This window comes from Ambystoma mexicanum, chromosome 2p, assembly GCF_040938575.1.
Source record: "Ambystoma mexicanum isolate Mex_15411 chromosome 2p, UKY_AmexF1_1, whole genome shotgun sequence".
Taxonomy (NCBI): domain Eukaryota; kingdom Metazoa; phylum Chordata; class Amphibia; order Caudata; family Ambystomatidae; genus Ambystoma; species Ambystoma mexicanum.
Window position 1 is genome coordinate 1,470,579,347 of NC_090923.1, and position 20,004 is coordinate 1,470,599,350.

General features: G+C 46.5%; 1 protein-coding gene across 5 annotated transcripts in view; it reads left to right on the top strand.

The window, feature by feature from the left end:
* MSS51 (MSS51 mitochondrial translational activator) overlaps nucleotides 1-20,004 on the top strand; it is a 383,411-nt gene that overhangs the window by 195,280 nt on the left and 168,127 nt on the right. For all 5 annotated transcript variants that reach the window (XM_069646070.1, XM_069646074.1, XM_069646071.1 and 2 more), the window contains one exon: nucleotides 11,448-11,665. In XM_069646070.1, the coding sequence (XP_069502171.1) occupies nucleotides 11,448-11,665 (218 nt within the window). The remainder of the gene's footprint in view (nucleotides 1-11,447; nucleotides 11,666-20,004) is intronic.

The window sequence follows — 20,004 nt, forward strand, 5'->3', positions numbered from 1 at the left end:
CGTCTCCCATGAGGGAGCTTCTGAAGAAGGGGGCAGCGTACTCTTGGGGCCCAGAACAAGATGAGGCTTTCGGCAAAATCAAGAAAAGGATTCTACACGCGCCGTGTCTTAAACCATACAACCCTGAATGGGTCACCTACATCACCACTGACGCCAGCGCATACGGCCTAGGGGCCACCTTGACCCAGAAGAAGGGCGACACTGAGAACATTGTGGCGTTTGCATCCAAAGCATTATCCTCATCCGAGAAGAATTACTCTACGGTAGAGAAAGAGATGTTGGCATGCGCCTGGGCCGTCGACTATTTCAGATCATACGTATGGGGGACAAGATTCAAGCTGATCACCGATCACAAACCCCTAATTCACATGCTGAGCCCGGGCGGCACCAAGACGGCCACCCCCAGACTGGCCAGGATCGCCGCAAAGCTCCAAGAGTATACCTATGAGATACAACACATTGCGGGCTGGAAAAACGCACAAGCGGACTGCATGTCCAGGCTCCTTAACCAAAGCGCCCCCGGCACCACATTCCTGGAAGATGAATGTGTCGTTGCGTCCATCGGCGACTTGAGGAACGTCGAGTACATGGAAATGAGCGAGCGCCACTGGCAGGAAGAGTTCGAGCAGGACTACGCCCTAAGGCACGTAAGCACCTGGGTTCGAAATGGATGGCCCAACGAGAGAGCGATCCCCGAAGGCCTTCGTCCCTACTGGAAGGTGAACGAGGAAATCACCGCCATGAACGGTCTCATTCTCAGAGGTGATCAAATCATCCCACCCAACGGAATCCGCAAAGTCATACTGTGCAGAGCACACTCGGGCCATTTAGGGTGCAACATGACCAGACGAAGGATACGCGACGCATACTGGTGGCCAGGCATGGACCAGGACGTTCGGCAGATGGTCGATAGGTGCCACGAATGCTCAAACAGCGACAAGCGCCTAGCCGTGAGGGAAGCCCCCATGCTGCCCACAGAAGTCCCCAAAGGGGTGTGGCGAAAACTGGGGCTGGATTTCATAGGGCCGCTGGACAACATGCCCCCAGAGCACAGGTATGGGATAGTCTTGGTCGACTATTTTTCCAAATGGGTGGAAGCTGACTTCACCCCAGACATCACCACAGGAACAGTCATCGAAACACTCACCGCCATATTCCAGCGGGAGGGCCTGCCCGAAGAACTCGTCACAGACAACGGAGTCCAGCTAGTCTCCAGAGAAATGGAAACATTTCTCAAGCTCAACAACATCAAACAGCGAAAAGCAAGTCTATATCACCCACAAGCAAATGGCCTAGTCGAGCGGGCTAACCGCTTCATCAAGGGGGCGCTACAACTGGCTCACGCCTCGGGCCTAGACCCATACAAGACGGTCAAAGAAGCCGTAGCGGCCCACCGTCTCACCCCCAACGCCGTCACAGGTGTTTCACCGTTCCATCTGCTGAGGGGGAGAAGGGCAGCATCCTCACTGGTACCACCATGGCTCCAACAAAGTGAGGGCCGACGAAGACGTTGACATGGATGACGTAACGTGCCGCATGCAGCACAACAAAGAAGCAATGAAAGCACAGGGGGATTTGCGCCGAGCCGCTCGACACACACAAGTCAACAAAGGGGATCTGGTGAAGATACGACTTCCCCACAAGGACACCTCCACTGGTTCCAGATACAGCAGTCCCATAGAAGTCATGGAGAGAGGGACAAACCACATCTGCACCAGCGATGGCAGGAGATGGAATCTAGAGAGGGTAGCCATGTACCGCAGGAAAGAAGACACTGTACACTCGCAAGGAGACACTGGAGGAGATCAAGTCTGCCAAGAGTCATACGAGAACCATCACCTCCCAAGTGGAGACACCATAGAGCCGTACCATCACAACGACTTTGCAAGCTCCATCCCCCCAACAACACCCAGGGAATCACAGCAAAGAGCTGGACAAAGAGAACCTGAATCACCAGCACCCTCCCAAGGACACTTCATCGATCCCGCTCCATACCCTGATCCTGGCAGGCCCCAGAGAGAGAGAAGGAAACCCAGGAAATATGCGGACTTCATCATGGAGTGATCGTCCATTCTTTTTCCCAGCAAAGGAGGTGTGTGGGGACATCACATGATCGCGGGAGCGTGTTCTCGCGAGATCTCGCGAGACGGGATCTCGCGAGCCCACGCTCCGCGGGAAAACGTTCCCGCTTCAGAGTTGGCGCTCACAGAGAAGCGCTGTTCCTGATTGCATGATAAGAAGCAGTGAGTGACAGAACTCACACCACAGCTTCTAGGGCGTAACACCACAGCCACTGGAGGCTTCATGGGGGCCCTAGAAGTTTACAGCGTGCCACCGGTGAGCACAACCTTTCCACAGTGAATCAACTGGGGAAGCACAGGACTTGATCGCAGTGAACTGTGAGTAAGCGCCCCGCGCCACCAGGCCGCCTTAGAGCCTCTCTCCCTGTTGTCAGTCAATAAAGACTGTTAGAAACCCTACAGCGTCCTGTCATCAATTCAGGCCACTACACCCTTCTTTCTCCCTCATACTTCCTCTCACATGCACACTCTTACCACCCGCGAGCTATCTGCATCTCTCACCCACACCCCCTCCTACTCACCCTTGTTGTCAGCATCACTCTCACTCTCTCACTCTCTCGCTCCTCCATCCTCCTTGGCATTCTTGCTCTCTTCCCCTTGCTAATGGTGCCTATGAATGCAAACCGCAGTGGGCATTACAAACGCCAAAACTATCGGCTTTACCAATGCTTGTTTTAAATGTTAGAGGCAGTGTGACAGAGGGCCTGATTCTGGAGGTATGTACGTAGAAAATTGGCATTCCCCCACCCCCGACCAAATCCGTCCACCTCGATTTTGAGGATGACCGTTGGAGAGGCGGGAGGGGAGTTATTGTGGCAGTTGCCTACAAAATGAATGTCAGCGTATAAAATGAGCTGCAGGTTTACCGTGCACAGAGCAACTCGGAACAGGAAACATGCTTCTTCCACACCGAAAGTATGGCAGTGTTGCTTGCAGATCCAGCTGCACTTTCTAGAAGTGTGAGGAGACATATGCCAAAAAACTACATCGTTTGGCTCACGGTGTTCGTGTAATGTACATGATGTCCCATATAATCATTACTCTTGACACCTGTGGAATGCCTTTTATTTTCCATCAGGTTTAAAATTATGATTGAGATCACTTTATTATACTGATAGCTTGCTCTGCCATCTTGTGGCCAACATTGGAATTATTATTATTATTTATTTGATGTAATTGTCTCAACAAAAAGACAATTGTTACAAAATGAATTTCACAAATCCTATCCACAAGGAAGAAAAATAAATATCTGTTTTATTCAGTTTACATAAAGCCTCAGTCATGTCTACCAAAGGAACTTTATGCCATTTTTGCGAAGTTGCGACCCATGAGATAAACCAAGACCAGAAAAGGGACCAGAAGATGGTCAGACAAGGTCACTGGCACTGGCATACCACTGGAAACCCTACTTGGCTCAGCAAAAATAAGGTCTTTGCTTTACCAAAACACCTTCTGTGTCACTATGTCTGGAGCAACTGTTACAAAAGCACAAGTCCAAATGTGCTCACAGCATATGCAAGCTGCTCTTTGAATATGGCGGGCAATAGCGTCCATCTTTTTATAACAGGTTTTACTACACACTACTGCAAACAAGCATGTGAATATTGTGCAGGCTATATGGCACCTTACTCCACTATCTTCTTCTATGAGCTATATAATGAAATGGATATATGTTAGCCCAATAAGTACATCACTTCAAAAAGCACTCTCATCTAAAAAGAGATGTTGCATATTTCCACACATCTAGTGTCTTAATCCAAGACAGGTTAAATGACATTGCAGCGCTGCTAGGTGCTATAAGCTCAATAGGACAGCAAGCAATGAGGCACGTGCATGTGCATACACTAATCAATCAATTGACGACTACTCAAACACTAGAACATACTGCTTTCTGTGAGGAGTCAGGAATGAGAGACGGACACAGAGAACTCATGATTGTGGTCACAAACATTTATTCAAAGTAAAAGGGGTTAGAAAATGCCTCACTATCCCTACTATTGGAGGTATTTTCCTACCTCAACCAAAACTATGGATCTGTCCTGTACCAAGATGTCCAAAGCAAACATGTCCTGTGTCTGAAGTCATATTCTAGCCCTAACATTCTAAAAGTAATTCTAAGGTGTTAAGGGAAATGTCTTTGGCCTTGCAAGTGCACTAATGTTCATGTTCAAATGAAAGGTGCAACTCCAACACAAATGGATAGTATTCACAGTTTCAGGGAATGGTTCCCTTCCCCAGGTTTCTCTTCACAAATATGATAAATCAACAAGACAATCAAAGTTCCTTATGTTCAATAGGCTATCTCCTTCCTCTTGGTGTTGCAACCCACTTCTAGGAAGAATCTCTCCCTTCCCCGGGTCTTTTCAAGCATTTAAACTCCTAAAAGTATGAGCCTTCCCTGGGATTCTTTATTCAATAAAACAACTTGAAAGCAAAACAACTTAGATGCAGGCTCCAGACTCGCAGGACACCTGGTATACTCCCCTGCCAGGGTCTTTCCACACTTAATGCAATTTGACTCACAAACTTATATTTTTCGGGTAATACTTTTGCTGCCAGGCCTTTTCCATGTAGTTCACTTTTTACATTTGTAAACTTGACAGTTCTTATTCCTACCATTCACTTCTCGTATTCTTCCTTTTCAAATATTGGATCTCAAATCCCTTTCATTCACTTTGCTTGCTCTTTTCTTTCCTTAGTAGTATTGCAGAAGTGCCCCGGTGTTCCAGCTTCCCTTCCTAGGACTCACTGGCTTTTTGTGGCTCTCTTTGGTGCTCTCACAGTAAACTTGAAGCAGCTCTCCGACATCCTGTCTCAGCTCCACAGGCTCACCTATTTCACCTAGTGACTTCCACGTCCTTCGCGAGTTCCATTTTGCTGTCGAGCCCCTCTCTGTGTTCTGCCGGGGCTGGAACTGCTTTCGGGTTCCAGAGGTCCGCCAGGAAGACTTCTCTTTGATTCCCGCTATGGTCCGAGCACGGCAAACCTGCTTCCTCAGTCCTTCCTCCTCTGCCGACTTCCCAAGCCTTCCGGCACCACGGTCTCTTCTGCAGCTCAACAATCACTCGGTCGGCACAGAGAGGATGAGGCTCCTTCCGACAGAGTCTCTCTGCTTCATGCCTGTTTGGAGTTTTAACTGTCCCAGCACCTATCATGCACTTGCAAACACTAAAGTGTGTCCTCAGCTTCACGGCTTCCTGGATCTTCATTGCTCAGTTCAGCCTCCTCGCCCCAGTGTTGCTATACAGCTGGGAATTATAGGCAGTTTTGGTATTTGATTCCCAGAATACTGACAAATGTTATTAGCTGGTTTTATGGTTGATTGAATTAGTCTACCACAGTATGCCATAAAGTCATGAGGAATTGAGGGGATGTTAGATTCTTGTTTGACTTTACAATATGTTACATAGAATGGTGGAATTACTGGGGAGTTATAATTTCCCCTGGCCCCTGGTCCCTCAGATCACAACATATAAATTCATGCCTAGCCCCAGTCAACCCTGCCCATTAGGCTAATGTCTCGCCTAGCTACAGGCTGCCAGCTTCCACAAACAACTACCCCATCGATCACTTGGAGGAAAGCATTCCTCAACTCAAGAGCCACCTTCCACACTATCATGAGATCTCATCAACCTCCTTCACCAGCCACCCATCGCAACACTAAGGTCTCCATCCTTGACTTAACTGCTACTAGATGCAACCTGAAAAACACCAGATATGACTCGACCGATGCCACCAATGACCCGCTCTGGGTCTCCTGAAATCCAATGACCACACCACCTCGCTAGCGAAACCCATTACCCTAGCTCTAAACCTCAACATCCAGCACATCAACCCCACTAGCTCTGGCACACCCAATCCAGGTCAATCCAGCCCCCATAGACAACGCCAACTTGGAAGTAACCATGATCAAGGGTGCTCTAGATATTGCAGACCATATCACTACAAACAATCTAGACTTCCTAGCCATCACCGAAACATGGCTCATGCAACAGCCGGCCCGGCGCTCTCCGTTGCCATCCCTGAAAGTTACACTATCTACAGGACAGATAGACAGGTCTCCAAAGGAGGAGGAGTAGCTTTCATTGTTTAGAACCAATTCCTCATAAGGGAAATCTCTGACCAATCGTTTCATTCTGGTGAACTACTATCCATCAAAATGTCAACCTCTTCAGTCACCATGACCCTCCACCTTATATATAGACCCCGAGGTCTGGTGCTTTCCTTCGAGGAAGATTTTGCACAACTCCTCTCAGTGAACACCAAGCCATCTTCACAAATCATACTGCTGGGAAATTTAAATCTGGGATTCAGCGGCCCTACCAATGACAATGCCCTCGCTCATACCACTGGAGCTTTAGGCTTCTCATACCGTATTATCAACCCCACACATGTCAAAGGTCGAACCCTCGACTGGCTGGCAGACCTTAACTGTAACACTAACATCCTCTCTAACATACCATGTCCTTGTTCTGACCATCACGTCATCCCCTTCACCATCCCAAAGAACTTCTCTGCAGATAATCCCCTCCCCAAGACCAGCCACCTTAACTAGAAACACGCACAACATCACAGCAAAGAAACTACTACCCTTGATGCACCCTGCCAATGACCCTTCCACTATGGTAGAGGTATATTATCAAACTCTCTTAGCTGCCATTGACAGAGATGCGCCACTGAGCATGTGCAAAGCCCACCTAAATTCATGGTACAACCCAAGCCTCAAAACTATGCACAGTACTAAGAGAATAGCTGAGACCAACTGGAAAAAATACCCTACTGAATCCAACAAAGAAATCTTCACAGTTGCCTCTAAAAGACATAAATAGGCCATCCTCCAAACCAAAAGTGCCACATATAACGAGAGAATTGCCAAAGCCGACTGTGGCACTAAGGAGCTCTTCACCATTCTACGAGAACTTGAATTGCCAGTCCCACCGCAAAAATCGTGTGTTAAAGACACCGCCTGGTGCACAAATATACAAAAGCTCTCCTTGACAAAATCACCCTACTACAATTGAAAATTGAATTGAAAAAGAATAACTGAAGAATAACTTAATAACTTAACACCCCCCTAACCTGTCAGGCTCATATATATACACAACCCAGAATACCAATACACAATTTGAATTCGCCCCTGTCTCAACAACAGAAGTCTTGAAAATCATCATAAGCCTCAAGCCTTCCAGGTATCAATGTGGCATCTACCCAGCCTCGCTCATCAAAGACTGCGTGGCCGAATTTACCCCTTTCATCACAACTTTAATCAATGCCTCTTTTGAAACGACCACTGTCCCAACTAACCTCAACAATGTGTGGGTCCTCCCTTTACTGAAGAAACCTACCTTAGACCCCAACATCCCTACAAACTACTGCCCTATAACAACAGTACCTTTCCTCCTCAAAATATTGGATAGAGCAGCTTATCTGTAAATCCAAAGCCATCTAGAATCCAACAACCTCATAGGCCTTCGCCTTCCGTCCAGAGCTTGGCATTGAATCAGTCCTCCTGGATCTGAAAATACAAATGGGCGAGATCAAAGATAAAGGCAATTTAGCACTCCTCCTTCTACTAGACCTATCAACAGCCTTTAGCTTACATGCCATACATTGGATACATTCCTTCCTATCCAACAGAACTATGAGGGTCTTCTCACCTACTGCAGCAGCATTGCCAGCTCCAGTCACCTGTGGAGTTCCTGAAGGCTCCTGCATCTCCCCTACACTCTATAATATTTTCACCAAACCTCTTTTCGACCTTCTCGATTACCTGGGTGTCACCTACACCAACTATGCAGACGACACCCAAATCCTCATACCCATCACAGGCTCATATGACTCAGTCTCAAAATCACTAAATGAAATTTACCAAACCATCCAGGCCTGTTTAAACGATGAAAAAACAGAATGACTCCTCACAGGCTCACAAAACTGCCTAAATAAAGTATGTGACTCCTTCAAAACCTTCGCTATTGATGGCATCACCATCAATGTCTCCAAGGAAGTAAAAACATTGTGCATTTACCTTGATTCAGCTCTCACCTTAACCAGACAAGTCAGTGCCGTGGCATCTGCGGCAGCTTACATTTCAAATCTCACCAAGGCCTGTAGACCTTTGCTATCATCAGACAGCTGTATTACGCTGGCTAGAGCTCTTATCTTATCCAGATTAGACTAATGCAACCTCCTTTATGCAGGTAGTAACAGCCACAATATAAAAAAAACTCCAGGTGATTCAAAATAATGCTCTAAGAGCAGCCCTTAACATCCCAAAAAATGAACACATCACCATGACGAGACGGTATACCCACTGGTTGCCGGTCCACGATCGAATCTTATTCAAAACCCTCTCATTGACACACAAGGAGTCTATTAATTGTCTGCCCAATTTAGCCCCTAAGTACTTATCCAATACATTCTCTAAAGACCAACACAACAGACCCACGCGCTCAACCCATTCGCATGCCTAGATTCAGACTACAGAAAGCAGGGGGCAGTAGCTTCCCAGTGGTAGCTACCAAACACTGGAATGCTCTACCATCTTCATTAAGATCTGTATCTTCCTTTTGGGTGTTCCGTAAAAGCTTGAAAACCTGGCTTTTCACACAAGAGTAATTTTCTATTACAATTCTGCCTAAACATCTACTCTCACCAGCACTGCTTAACTGCAGGTATGACTCTGAACAGAATTGTTAACCTACACCTTAATACACATGTATGTATGTACTTTTTTGCGTTACTTTCATAAAACCAGCGCCTAGATGTCTGAACATAATTGTCAACCTATATCTTACTACGCATGTATGTAGGTACTTTTTTGCCTTTACTTTCTAAAAGCCAGCACCTACATGCCTTAGGGTTTGGTGCGCTTTACAAGTGTCAAAATAAATAAATAATTAAATAAAGACATCCTGTCCTGATATTACCACAGAATCTAGAGGGGAGGGATATTGGACCCAGGTTGTTCTTTTCAACTTGGTAGGGAAATGCCATGTCTCATCTGGCAAATCACCCCTGCTTCCATGAGGTTTGCCACTGCTTCCATGATCCTGCCTCAAATAGCCACCCACAGGGTTAGGATCAGAAAGCATCTGCCACACCCTGGCCACATGAGGAGAGGTTATCCCCACGGATGCAGTATGATATGATATGATCATATGGCATTTATAACACACCTGTATGATATGATATGATGATATGATATGATATGATATATGATATGATATGATATGATATAATATGATAGTTTATTTATACAGCGCCTATACACAATGTGTTTCAAAGCGCTTCAAGGCAAGGGAGGGAACAAGGGAAAATACAATGACATTCTTACAGGCCATAAACAGTAAGGATGTGAAATTAACTATCGTACTCGGCCTAACGACATTTCAGATAGTGCAAGAGCTAGGACATAGATAGGCCACCTTAAAAAACTCAATGAGAACTACAAACCCTTCACCATTGATAACACGCCTATTCCAGTTTCTATTGCAGTAAAAACCTTAGGAGTCTTCCTTGACTCCAACCTCACCATGAGTAGACAAGTAAATGCAATTGCATCGGCCTCAGCCTACCATTCAAAGTTGATCAACGCAGCCAGGCCATTTATGTCCGAACAGAACTGCCTCACCATCGCCAGGGCAATAATCGGCTCCCGAATAGACTACTGTAACACCCTCCTAGCCGGCACTGCGGTTAAGAACATCAAAAAACTCCAAACCATTCAGAGCATTGCTCTCAGGCCGGCCACAGGCATCTCAAAGAAGGAACACATCTCTGCAACTAGAAGACTAGTCCATTGGCTCCCCGTTAAGGAGCAAATGACCTTCAAAACCCTCGCCATCACTCACAAGTGTCTCAACAACACAGCTCTGAGGTATCTCTCCCAGATATCGGTTAAATCCCAGATAGACCTACAAGAGCTGCCTATTCAACCGGGTCATTGTTCCTAAAACCTTGAGGGCACGAGGAGGAGGTTCCAGCTTCCCGTTTATCGCTGCGTCACAATGGAACTCCCTACCAACTCACCTCACACACTGCTTTCATGAAAGCCATTCAAACATAGCTGTTTGTATAACCTGGTCCCCCGGACAACTGTTTTCCTCTCCCCTTTTATATACCAGCACCTATGTAACTTGAAACCTGCTTCTGTTGTTTGGTAAAACTATGTGTAAACCATGCTTCTTGTAACCCACAAGGATGCCCATTTACTCTTGTAACTAAGACATTTGCAAGCAACAGAGCCACAATGCCCGTGGACTGTAGTACAAATACAAAAAATAAATAAAAATAAATAAATAAGGAAGGGATGGGGAGAGAGTGGGAAGGAAATGGAAACAGACAGGTGACTACCGTACTAGGCCTGACGACACTTCTGGTAGAGCCGGAGAAAAACAAAAGGTGAGGGAGAGGGTTGCAGAAAGGGTGGGGAGGAACAAAACAAGCGACTATAATACTAGGCCTGACAACATTTCAGATAGTGGGAAACAAGTAAGTGGAGGGGGGAGGAGACAGACAAGGTTGCTATCACACTAGGTCCAGGGACAATTCTGATAGAGTAAGTGCATACACACTGTACACAAATGTTTCTAGGCATGAAATCTGGATATCGCCAGATTCATCACATTTCCCTTTCAGGTTGCATGTTTTCTATCTGACATCTACCAGGCTTCAGCCTGAAGAGTCTGCATCTTCACTTGATGTCTATTTGAGCTCCCATACGGCTCGAAGGGGCAGCTTTTCCTACATCTGCTGCTTCATGGTTTGCCCCAATGAGGAGATTCTTGGCATAAATACATGTCACAGGATCCATTCTTCTCCCGTCATTCTTCAATGTGACCCATAACTGTGTCTTCGGGATTCCCCCTATTATTTTCGTGGCATATGTTCTCATGCTGGTTATTCGCTGTCCACAAGGAATTATTATGTGAAATTACTATCATTCTAGATTCAGTATGGTCATTCAACCATTTTCCAGTGTAGTCATTACCGGGCCCTCATTTTTCAGTGTGGCTATTTTTGTCTGCCAGTGCCCAGTTTGGTCATGCACTGCCCAGTGTTCATTCTTGTCATTCCCTGCCTCTTCAGTCATCAATGTGGCCAGAGTTAAAATAAAGGACACAGCAAGGCCAGTGATGCCACTTCTAATTCTCCTGTATTGCGTCTGACAATTTCCAACACCTCCTTCTGGTAATTTACTGTCTGCCCCTTTCTCCTTGTAGATATCTGCTTGATTTTAGAGATAATTTAGTAATTCTTGACCTGTCAGTGTGGCCATTACATGTCTCTTTTTCTTCAGCGTAGGAATTTCTGGTTCGCTAGCCTTCAGCACAGTAACCCATTGTTCTCTATACTTTATATTTCCAGATCACCACAAGAGTTGCCTTCACCATGGCCCCAAAGAAGAAACACAGTGCCTCTACCAAAGTCACCCAATCCAAGCCAACCCCTGCTTCAGTCCCATCAGCTACTGCAGATGGCTGTCACATGGACTCATTGGGCTTCTTTGCCATGGACAGCAATATCCCAGGACTATCCCAGATCATACTGAAGAAACTCAACATGAGGAACTTTGAGGAGTACAGGTGAGTTATTAGAAATGCAGTTGTTAAATGAAGTGGAATAATGCTATTCGTGGTGGACTATGGGTGAACCGAATATGCCATTAGAATGAAGGAGTTAAGAGCACGATCACTGCAGTCTACAAAACCACAGAAAATGTGTTTCTCACATTTACTGTCTGTTTCTCTTAAGACACCCTCTCCATCATATGTACTATCTGATTATGAAAAAGGAGAATAATTGACCAGCAATAATGGGTACATTTCCACCAGCACTTAAATAATCTTCAAAATCGTCAACATAAAGATTAAACCGCAGAGGGTTAAGAATGCATCCTGGACGTATGCACCTTTCGGAAATGAATGCTGTTGATAGCTCCCTAACAGGCCCACACGTAACAGACACATGTCTCTCCAGCAGGGCGTTAATCAGAGGTTACAGAATTCCTTTCTCTTTCAACAGTGACCAAAGAAATTCTCTACCAACGCAAATGCGTTTGATGAAACAAATAATTAATAGGGATTAGTTGCCAACCAAGTACTTACAAATTAAAAGTAGTAGATTCAATGCTTGCTTCCTAGTTCCAAAATCTGCACAGAAACTACATTGCACAGCTGATAAGGGATCACATGACTTCGACCATTCTAACAACCTACTATAGAGAATGTTTTGCGGACACATAAAGGAGGAAGACTGGATGATAGCATGACATAAAGGAGGAAGACTGGATGATAGCATGACAGCTACCCATATCACCCTTTTTAAAAACAGGGCCTAAAATTGATCTTAGCTATTTGACAGCTACCCTCATGTAGTTCAATTGCAAAGGACTTAAAGGGGTAGTCCAGCTAAAAAATGTATTTAAAAAATAGATAGGCAACATTAAAAAAAAATACTAGCACTTTTTTTTTTTAAACTTCCTATGTAAAATTTTGAGCTATTCAAGCTCAAAATTCGCAAAAGCAAGCACATGGGCACATCCATTTTGTGAAATGGATGCCCGCCTGTGCTGGCTTTTGCTTTTGCGGCACTAATGAAGGAAAAGCCAGCCAGCTGTAGTAAACAAAATCTACCGCTGGGTGGCTTTTCCTTCATTGGTGCTGTACGCGCAGGACGGGGACCGAGACCAGAGCAGGAAAGCTGCAGCTGAATCTCGGTAAGTGCTATTTATTTATTTTTTAAAAATAAGCACTAGCTGCGTTTTTTTTTCTAAGTTTTCCGGGCTGGAGGAGCCCGGAAAACTTAGAAATAAAACCGCACCTTTAAAAACGTTGTATTTATTTTTGCGGTCGCTTTTGAAGCGACCGCAAACATAAATACAACGTTATTGTGTTTGAAAACGCTGCGGTTTTTCTTTCCAAGTTTCTCAGGATCCTCCGGCTCGGAGGAGCCTGAGAAACTCGGAAAGAAAAACCACAGCGTTTTCAAACACAACCGCGTTGTGTTTCTGCCTGCTGTGGCTATCACCTTGGGTCTTCGGTGCCCCCCTAGAGGAGCACCGGAGACCCAAAGTGAAAGCCAAGGCAGGCAGAAACACAACGCGGTTATGTTTACATGCCGCAGTGGTTCTGCCTACAGCTGATTTCCCATTTGGGGCTCTCGGGCTCCCCACGGGGGGCCCGAGAGCCCCAAATGGGAAATGCTAAATGCTGCAGTATTTCTGCCTAAATCTGATTTCCCATTTGGGGCTCTCGGGCTCCCGGGGCCCGAGAGCCCCAAATGGGAAAGCAGATGTAGGCAGAAACACAACGCGATTGTGTTTGAAAACGCTGCGGTTTTTCTTTCCGAGTTTCTCAGGCTCCTCTGAGCCGGAGGAGCCTGAGAAACTTGGAAAGAAAAACCGCAGCGTTTTCAAACACAATAACGTTGTATTTACATTACATTACATTACATTACATTTCATTTGTTATGCGCACTATTGACCCTAGGGCATAAAGGCGCAGACAACGAAAAGACGTACAACACAAATGAGGACAGGCTTAGAGGTGAGGATCGCTTCAAAAGCGACCGCAAACATAAATACAACGTTTTTAAAGCTGCGGTTTTATTTCTAAGTTTTCCGGGCTCCTCCAGCCCGGAAAACTTAGAAAAAAAAACGCAGCTAGTGCTTATTTTAAAAAAAAAAAAATAGCACTTACCGAGATTCAGCTGCAGCTTTCCTTCTCTGGTCTCCGGTCCCCGTCCTCCGCGTACAGCACCAATGAAGGAAAAGCCACCCAGCAGTAGCTTTTGTTTACTACAGCTGGCTGGCTTTTCCTTCATTAGTGCCGCAAAAGCAAAAGCCAGCACAGGCGAGCATCCATTTCACAAAAGTGCTAGTATTTTTTTTTAATGTTGCCTATCTATTTTTTAAATAACAGTTTTAGCTGGACTACCCCTTTAAATGACACGGTTTAGAAGGCGATCCCAGAAAGGTATCTTGAAATTTAAATGCATTGGACAAAAGTCTGCTACTACTTTTGTAGTGTGCAGTTTTCCCAATTGCAGTAGTAAATGAATTGTGCAAAATAGTTGATTTATTCAATCCACCTATACCTATAGACTGTATTTCCGCCGCTACCACCAGGCTGGTGTTTTGTGGTCGCTGCCATCCAGCATAGAAGGCAAAGAAGTGTTTAGCCCAGTCTGATTTTTGAGCATAGGAGATAAAGGTTCCATGTGGTAGTGGGAAAAAAATCGCGAGGTACATGACTTTCTATTCCTGGCCCCTAAAATTCTTTCCCCAAATGTTCTAGGAGGGGTATCGTTATATATTATTACCTCCAATCCTAGAATATTTGGGGAAAGTGTTTGATTGTCTGGAGGGTGCATTTTTAGGCAAATGTGGCCCCCTAGTGGCCATTGTCACAGCGACATTATCACAGGATACTGGAGCTAAAATTGTTTGGTTGGCTTTGCAACCACTTTCACAAATACATGCACATTTCACTATGAGCTCAGGTCACTTATCTACAGGCAGCTGGCTCATGAGCTCTTGTACAAGAAATGGTAGCTTCGGCCACTCTTTCTGTTAGGACAATTGTAGGATAGAGGGCTCACTGTGGAAGGTCTTCCTGCTGACTTCCTTTAGTGCCCTTTACATGCTTCAAGGGAAACTGGGTTTTTGAAATACAGGTCCAGCTCAACTTACTCCATTGGGCTCTTAGAGCAAGCTACTTCAAGCTGATACTTCAACTGCCCTCCAAATACCCGTAGCACCCTTCTGATATATCAGGCATCTTCAGTTGGGTTGAAAGCACCGCTTTGGGGTATTTGCAGAGCATATGTGGATGCCTCCCTCTTCATAGCGCCTCCAGCATTGGTCAGACCGTAAGAGTCCAAACTTGGGCATTTTCCATTAATGAGTCCATTATAATTTATAAGCTATTTCCTGTTCTGATGCCTAGATAGTTTTTCATATGTTCGTTCATGTTTGGACTGTCAGTGAGCCTCAATGAGCAGCTGTTAGGTTTATCATCACCCATTTCAATATTCAGCTCTGCCATCCAGTCTCCACACACAAGATGATGGCTGTAAGGTTTAGAATGAACTTACTTTTGCATAGCTCTGGGCAACACTTCAGACCATCCTTATTTAGCCTTTGCAGGAAAGGGAACGCCCATATGCACATCAGCCTCGGTCCCACTCCAAAAGGGGGCAGTACAGCCCGAACTGTTTGGTCAAGTTCAAGTTTAAGTTTATTTTGAATACAATATTCATAAAAGTCTTACAGTAGAATTCAATCAAATATATACCCAGAAACAGTTCCAAGTAAAAATATATACACATCAGATTACGCAGTACTGGTTAATGTTGTCCTAACTTGCATGACGTCATTTGGGTGTTACCAGGGGTCGCAGCATGTTAAAATGGGAAGGCGATTAGGTTACCCTCACTTACAGTCCACCGACAGCTAGTTGGTTTCCTGCTAGAGCTAGAAAATGTAGAAATATTCCAAAACACTTGGGCGTAGATGTCATAGGTGGGAGAGTTTGAAATTCAATCAAAAAACTGCCCTCCAACAAACATTTATCTGAGAGAACAATCTTAATTCAGTCCAATTCATCCACTTCTCGAGAGGGAAATCTACAGGGATAATATTGTTGCATATGACAGCTAGCCCCCGCCCCCTTGACATGCCTCAACCAGTGAATTACTTTATTAATCAAAGAGTATTCATTTTCAAAGACCTCTGTGCCTCATTATAAGTTTGGCGGTATTCCATTGCTGTTGCCGCCACTTAGTCTGGCAGATTTAACGTCGGATCACAAGTGGTGGAAAGCGGTGTTAGTCCCCATTTATTGGAGTCCAGACCCAATGGGATTGCAGAGGAAGTACTGCCAGCGGCAATTCTGCCAATTTTGCCAATTTTCCGTGATGATGTGGTGGATTTACATCCAGCTTTTTGCTTCCACTTCACCACCTAACTTATAGTGCAGCGATGAGACAATGCTGCAGTAACAGAGGTTCTACCCCATTACCGCCGATTCTGACTGGGCGGCCATACTCATAACGAGTGCCTCTGTCTTTAATCCCTGAACACCACACATAAAGATCATATTATGAGGAGACTCCAGAAATAGATCTCCTGAAAGGCTTCAAGACTGTTCCTTTGCCCAACGTTCTAGAAGAATTCAGCTATTTTCATGATTCTTTTCTTCAATTACAAGTAATTTGGTCATTGCTAAGGTTAGAACCATTTCTGTAACCAGGATCTTGCTTCATGATATAGCCCATTCAATGGCACATTTGTATTCATGTAAGATTGCTAAAGCCAGCCGCCCCCGTGGGACCTATATTAGAATTGGGTAAGCTCTCCTCACATCCCTCCTGCTTCGATGGATTTAATATAATACACAAATTCATATAGCTAGCGGAGATAATGCCTCGTCTGCAGGCTCTCACTCTCGCCTAGCCATTCCCTTACTGTGGCTACTATCTATCGGCTGGTCAGGTCTCTTCTTTCCTCTCTGAGTAGGTGGATCTCTCCTCCTCACTCCTAGCCTCAACCACACAACTCCTTCTCCTCAGAGACTTCAACATCCACCTGGATGCCTCCTGCCCCCCTCTGAACTCTTTCGCAACCTCTGTGACTCTCTCACTCACCATTCTCCCCTCTGGCCCGACTCCTTCTGCAGGACACACTCTCGATGTTCTGATCTCTTCAGACCTTCCCCTCTCTGTCCCTCTCTCCACTCCTCTCTCCTGGAGTGACAACTTTCTCCTATCCTCCCACCTCACCCTCCCTACCCCGTAGGCCAAGTCACCTCCATCACTACCACCCACCTTCTCGGTCATCCGACCCATGAAGCGCGTGTCAGTTGAGGCTATCGCCACCACCTTCTCACCCCCTCGTCCCCCCCTAGCTGACTCTCACCCTGACACTGCCCTCTCCACACTCCACTCTTCTATATCTGATACTCTGGATATCCTTGCCACTGTAATGAGAATCCGCCTGAAGCCCAAAGCCAAGTGTAACTCCTGGTATGATTCCGACCTCGTCACCCTAAAACGCAAGTGTAGGGTTGCCGAGAGGAAATGGCGTGCCTCAAGTTCATCCTCTGACAAACTGGCCTGCCGCCTGCTACTGGCTCTCCGTCCTCACCAAGAATAGAGCTCATATCCAAGTCCACGTCTCTGCGGCATCTAACAACTTGGCTGAACTCTTTAAAATCTGCAAGGAACTGGCCAATCCTGCCGCAGTCTCTACCTCTCCTGTCCCTTCCCAGGCCCTCTGCACGGCACTGGCTTCTCACTTCATCTCAAAAACTCAGGACATCCTGTCCTCACTCTCGTCCTCTTATCCCCCTTCCTCTATTCCCTGCTCTTCCTTTGGCCCTTCTGCAACCACCCCTCCCCCTCCTTCTCTGCCTTTCCCCTTTTCTCTCCAGACGAGGTTTCTAGACAAGTCCGATCTATGAAAGTCTCATCGAAACAGGTACACCCCTGTTCCTCCAAAATTATCAAGGATCACATCGACTCCCTGGCTCCTGCCCTGGCGGATTTCTGCAACCACTCCTTCGCCACTGGTGTCTTCCCTTGCCCTCTGAAGCACTCTCTTGTGCACCCTCTTCTTAAGAAACCCTCTGCCGACCCCTCCTGCCCGGCTAACTATCGCCCAATCTCCATCACTCCATTCCTGGGCAAACTCCTGGAGAAACTGGCCATCTCCCAGCTCAATCTCCACACTGAATCTGTTGGTTATCTTCATGACCATCAGTCTGGCTTCAGAGCTGCCATAAGCATGGAAACTGCTCTCCTGAACATCCGTGAAGACCTGCTCTCCAACCTCAACTCTAACACCCCTTGCGTTCTCATCTTGCTTGATCTCTCTTCTTCCTTTGACACTGTCAACCATGCCATCCTGCTCAACTGTCTCCGTGCCAACCTGGGTATCACTGGCCAGGCTCTGGCGTGGCTGACTTCTTTCCTCTCCGACCGACCCTCCAGGTCCAACTTGGGTCCTTCCTCTCCGACATCTTTTTCTCTACCTGTGGTGTCCCCCAGGGATCTAACCTCTCTCCCTGGCTGTTCAACCAATACCTGGCACTCTCTGTCCCAACTTTCAGTGCTATGCGGATGATACCCAGCTCATTTTCAGGCTACCCTCGGCCTCCTCCTCCTCTCCTTCCCTCATCTCTGACTGTCTGTCTGCCATCCAGGAATGGTGTGCCGCCAACGACCTCTGCCTTAATGCCAGTAAGACTGAGATTCTACTCATCGGCACACCCATTCCCTCCTTCCCTACAGCTCTCTGGCTGGCCTCTCTTGGGCCTCCTCCCACTCCCACCTGCAAGGCCAAAAACCTCGGGGTCATCTTCGACTCTGCACTCTCCTTCTCCCCTCACATCTCTGACATCTCTAAGAAGTCACACTACCAGCTGCACCTCCTTAGAGGTATTCTTCCTTCCCCCTCCTTCCCCCAGAAGCTCTCTCTCTCCAGAGCCCTGATCCTCTCTAAGCTGGACTACTGTAACAGCCTCTTTCTAAATCTGCCTGCCTCCACTCTCCGCCCTCTACAACTTATCCAGAACAGGACTGCGAAACTTGTCCTTGGCCTGAAGCCCAGGGATCGTATCTCTCCAGGACTGAAATCTCTGCACTGGCCCCCAGTGGCTGCAAGGATTGAGTTAAAAACCCTCTGCATTGTTCACAAGGCCTTCTGGGGCCTGGGGCCGCAGTACCTTCAACTTTCTCTCCCTAAATATCTTCCTTCTCGAGCTCTTCGCTCATCTGCCTCCAACTCCCTCAGGGTCAGTCGCTTCTCCAAGCAACGAATTGGTGGTAGATCACTCTCTTCGGCAGGGGCCTCTCTTTGGAACAGCCTTCCTGCCTCCCTGAAACTCGAGGAGAACCATCTCCAGTTCCGGAAACACCTCAAAACCTTTCTCTTTGCTTCTGCCTTCTCCCCACCCATCCCCTGCTGAATTCCTGACTGAAACTGTACTGGTTACCTGGCCACCCTTTCTGATCTCTGGCCCAGGCACCGTCAATTGCCCACCTGCACTGCCTCCTCGGCAACCCCTGCACTTGGGGACCGTTTTTCTGTATCCCTTCAGTCCCCCTACCAGCACTTACGTCTGCACTTCCTGCACTTGCCACTAGCTGGCTGTTTTATTTGTCTTATTTATTCCGCTTTTCCCATGTACTGCACTTCCCCCTCTCCCTTCCCCCCGCGCACTTCCCCTTACCCCCCTTCCCATGCACTTGCGCGATCTGAATGACACCTGGCCTAGTAGGATCGTTGTCTGTCCTCCCTCTGTTCCCCCCCTTGCCTCGTCGCGCCTTGAAACACTTGTATATAGGCGCGTTATAAATGCCATATCATATCATAAGTAGGCCCTCAATAGTGCCTTCCCTTTGTGAAATCCTTGGGTGCTGTCTGGCAAGACACACAATACTGTTTAACAGGAGATATGCTATTCACATTAGTTGTAGATAGCATTTCAAAACGGTTCAGATCAACACGAGCCCATTTCATTCAATCCTGTTGAACCCCTACTGAATCATCAGAAGGGTGAATCTCTATAGAAATTATACAGTTCCTTTTGCCTCCTTGATTTGGGACCATTGGAAACTTAAATTCAGATCAAATTCAAATATCTTCAACATTACATCTTTTAGACATTGATTTAAAACAGGACAAAACTGCACCAGAAGCGGAGCCAACGCGGGCCTCTTTAATCGAGAATCAGCAATAACGTTGGCTCCCTTCGAACAACATTGGCTACACCGACTGTTAGTACAGTGAAGTCCATTAAAGGAATTGTCTACTAGTTGTAATGGCGTACTTGATCTTTGAATAGGGGTTGATGAAGCCGCCCCCAGGGTCAGGATCAGTTAGCGGCTGCTGTCCCCTAGCTACATGAGAGGAGGTCACCAC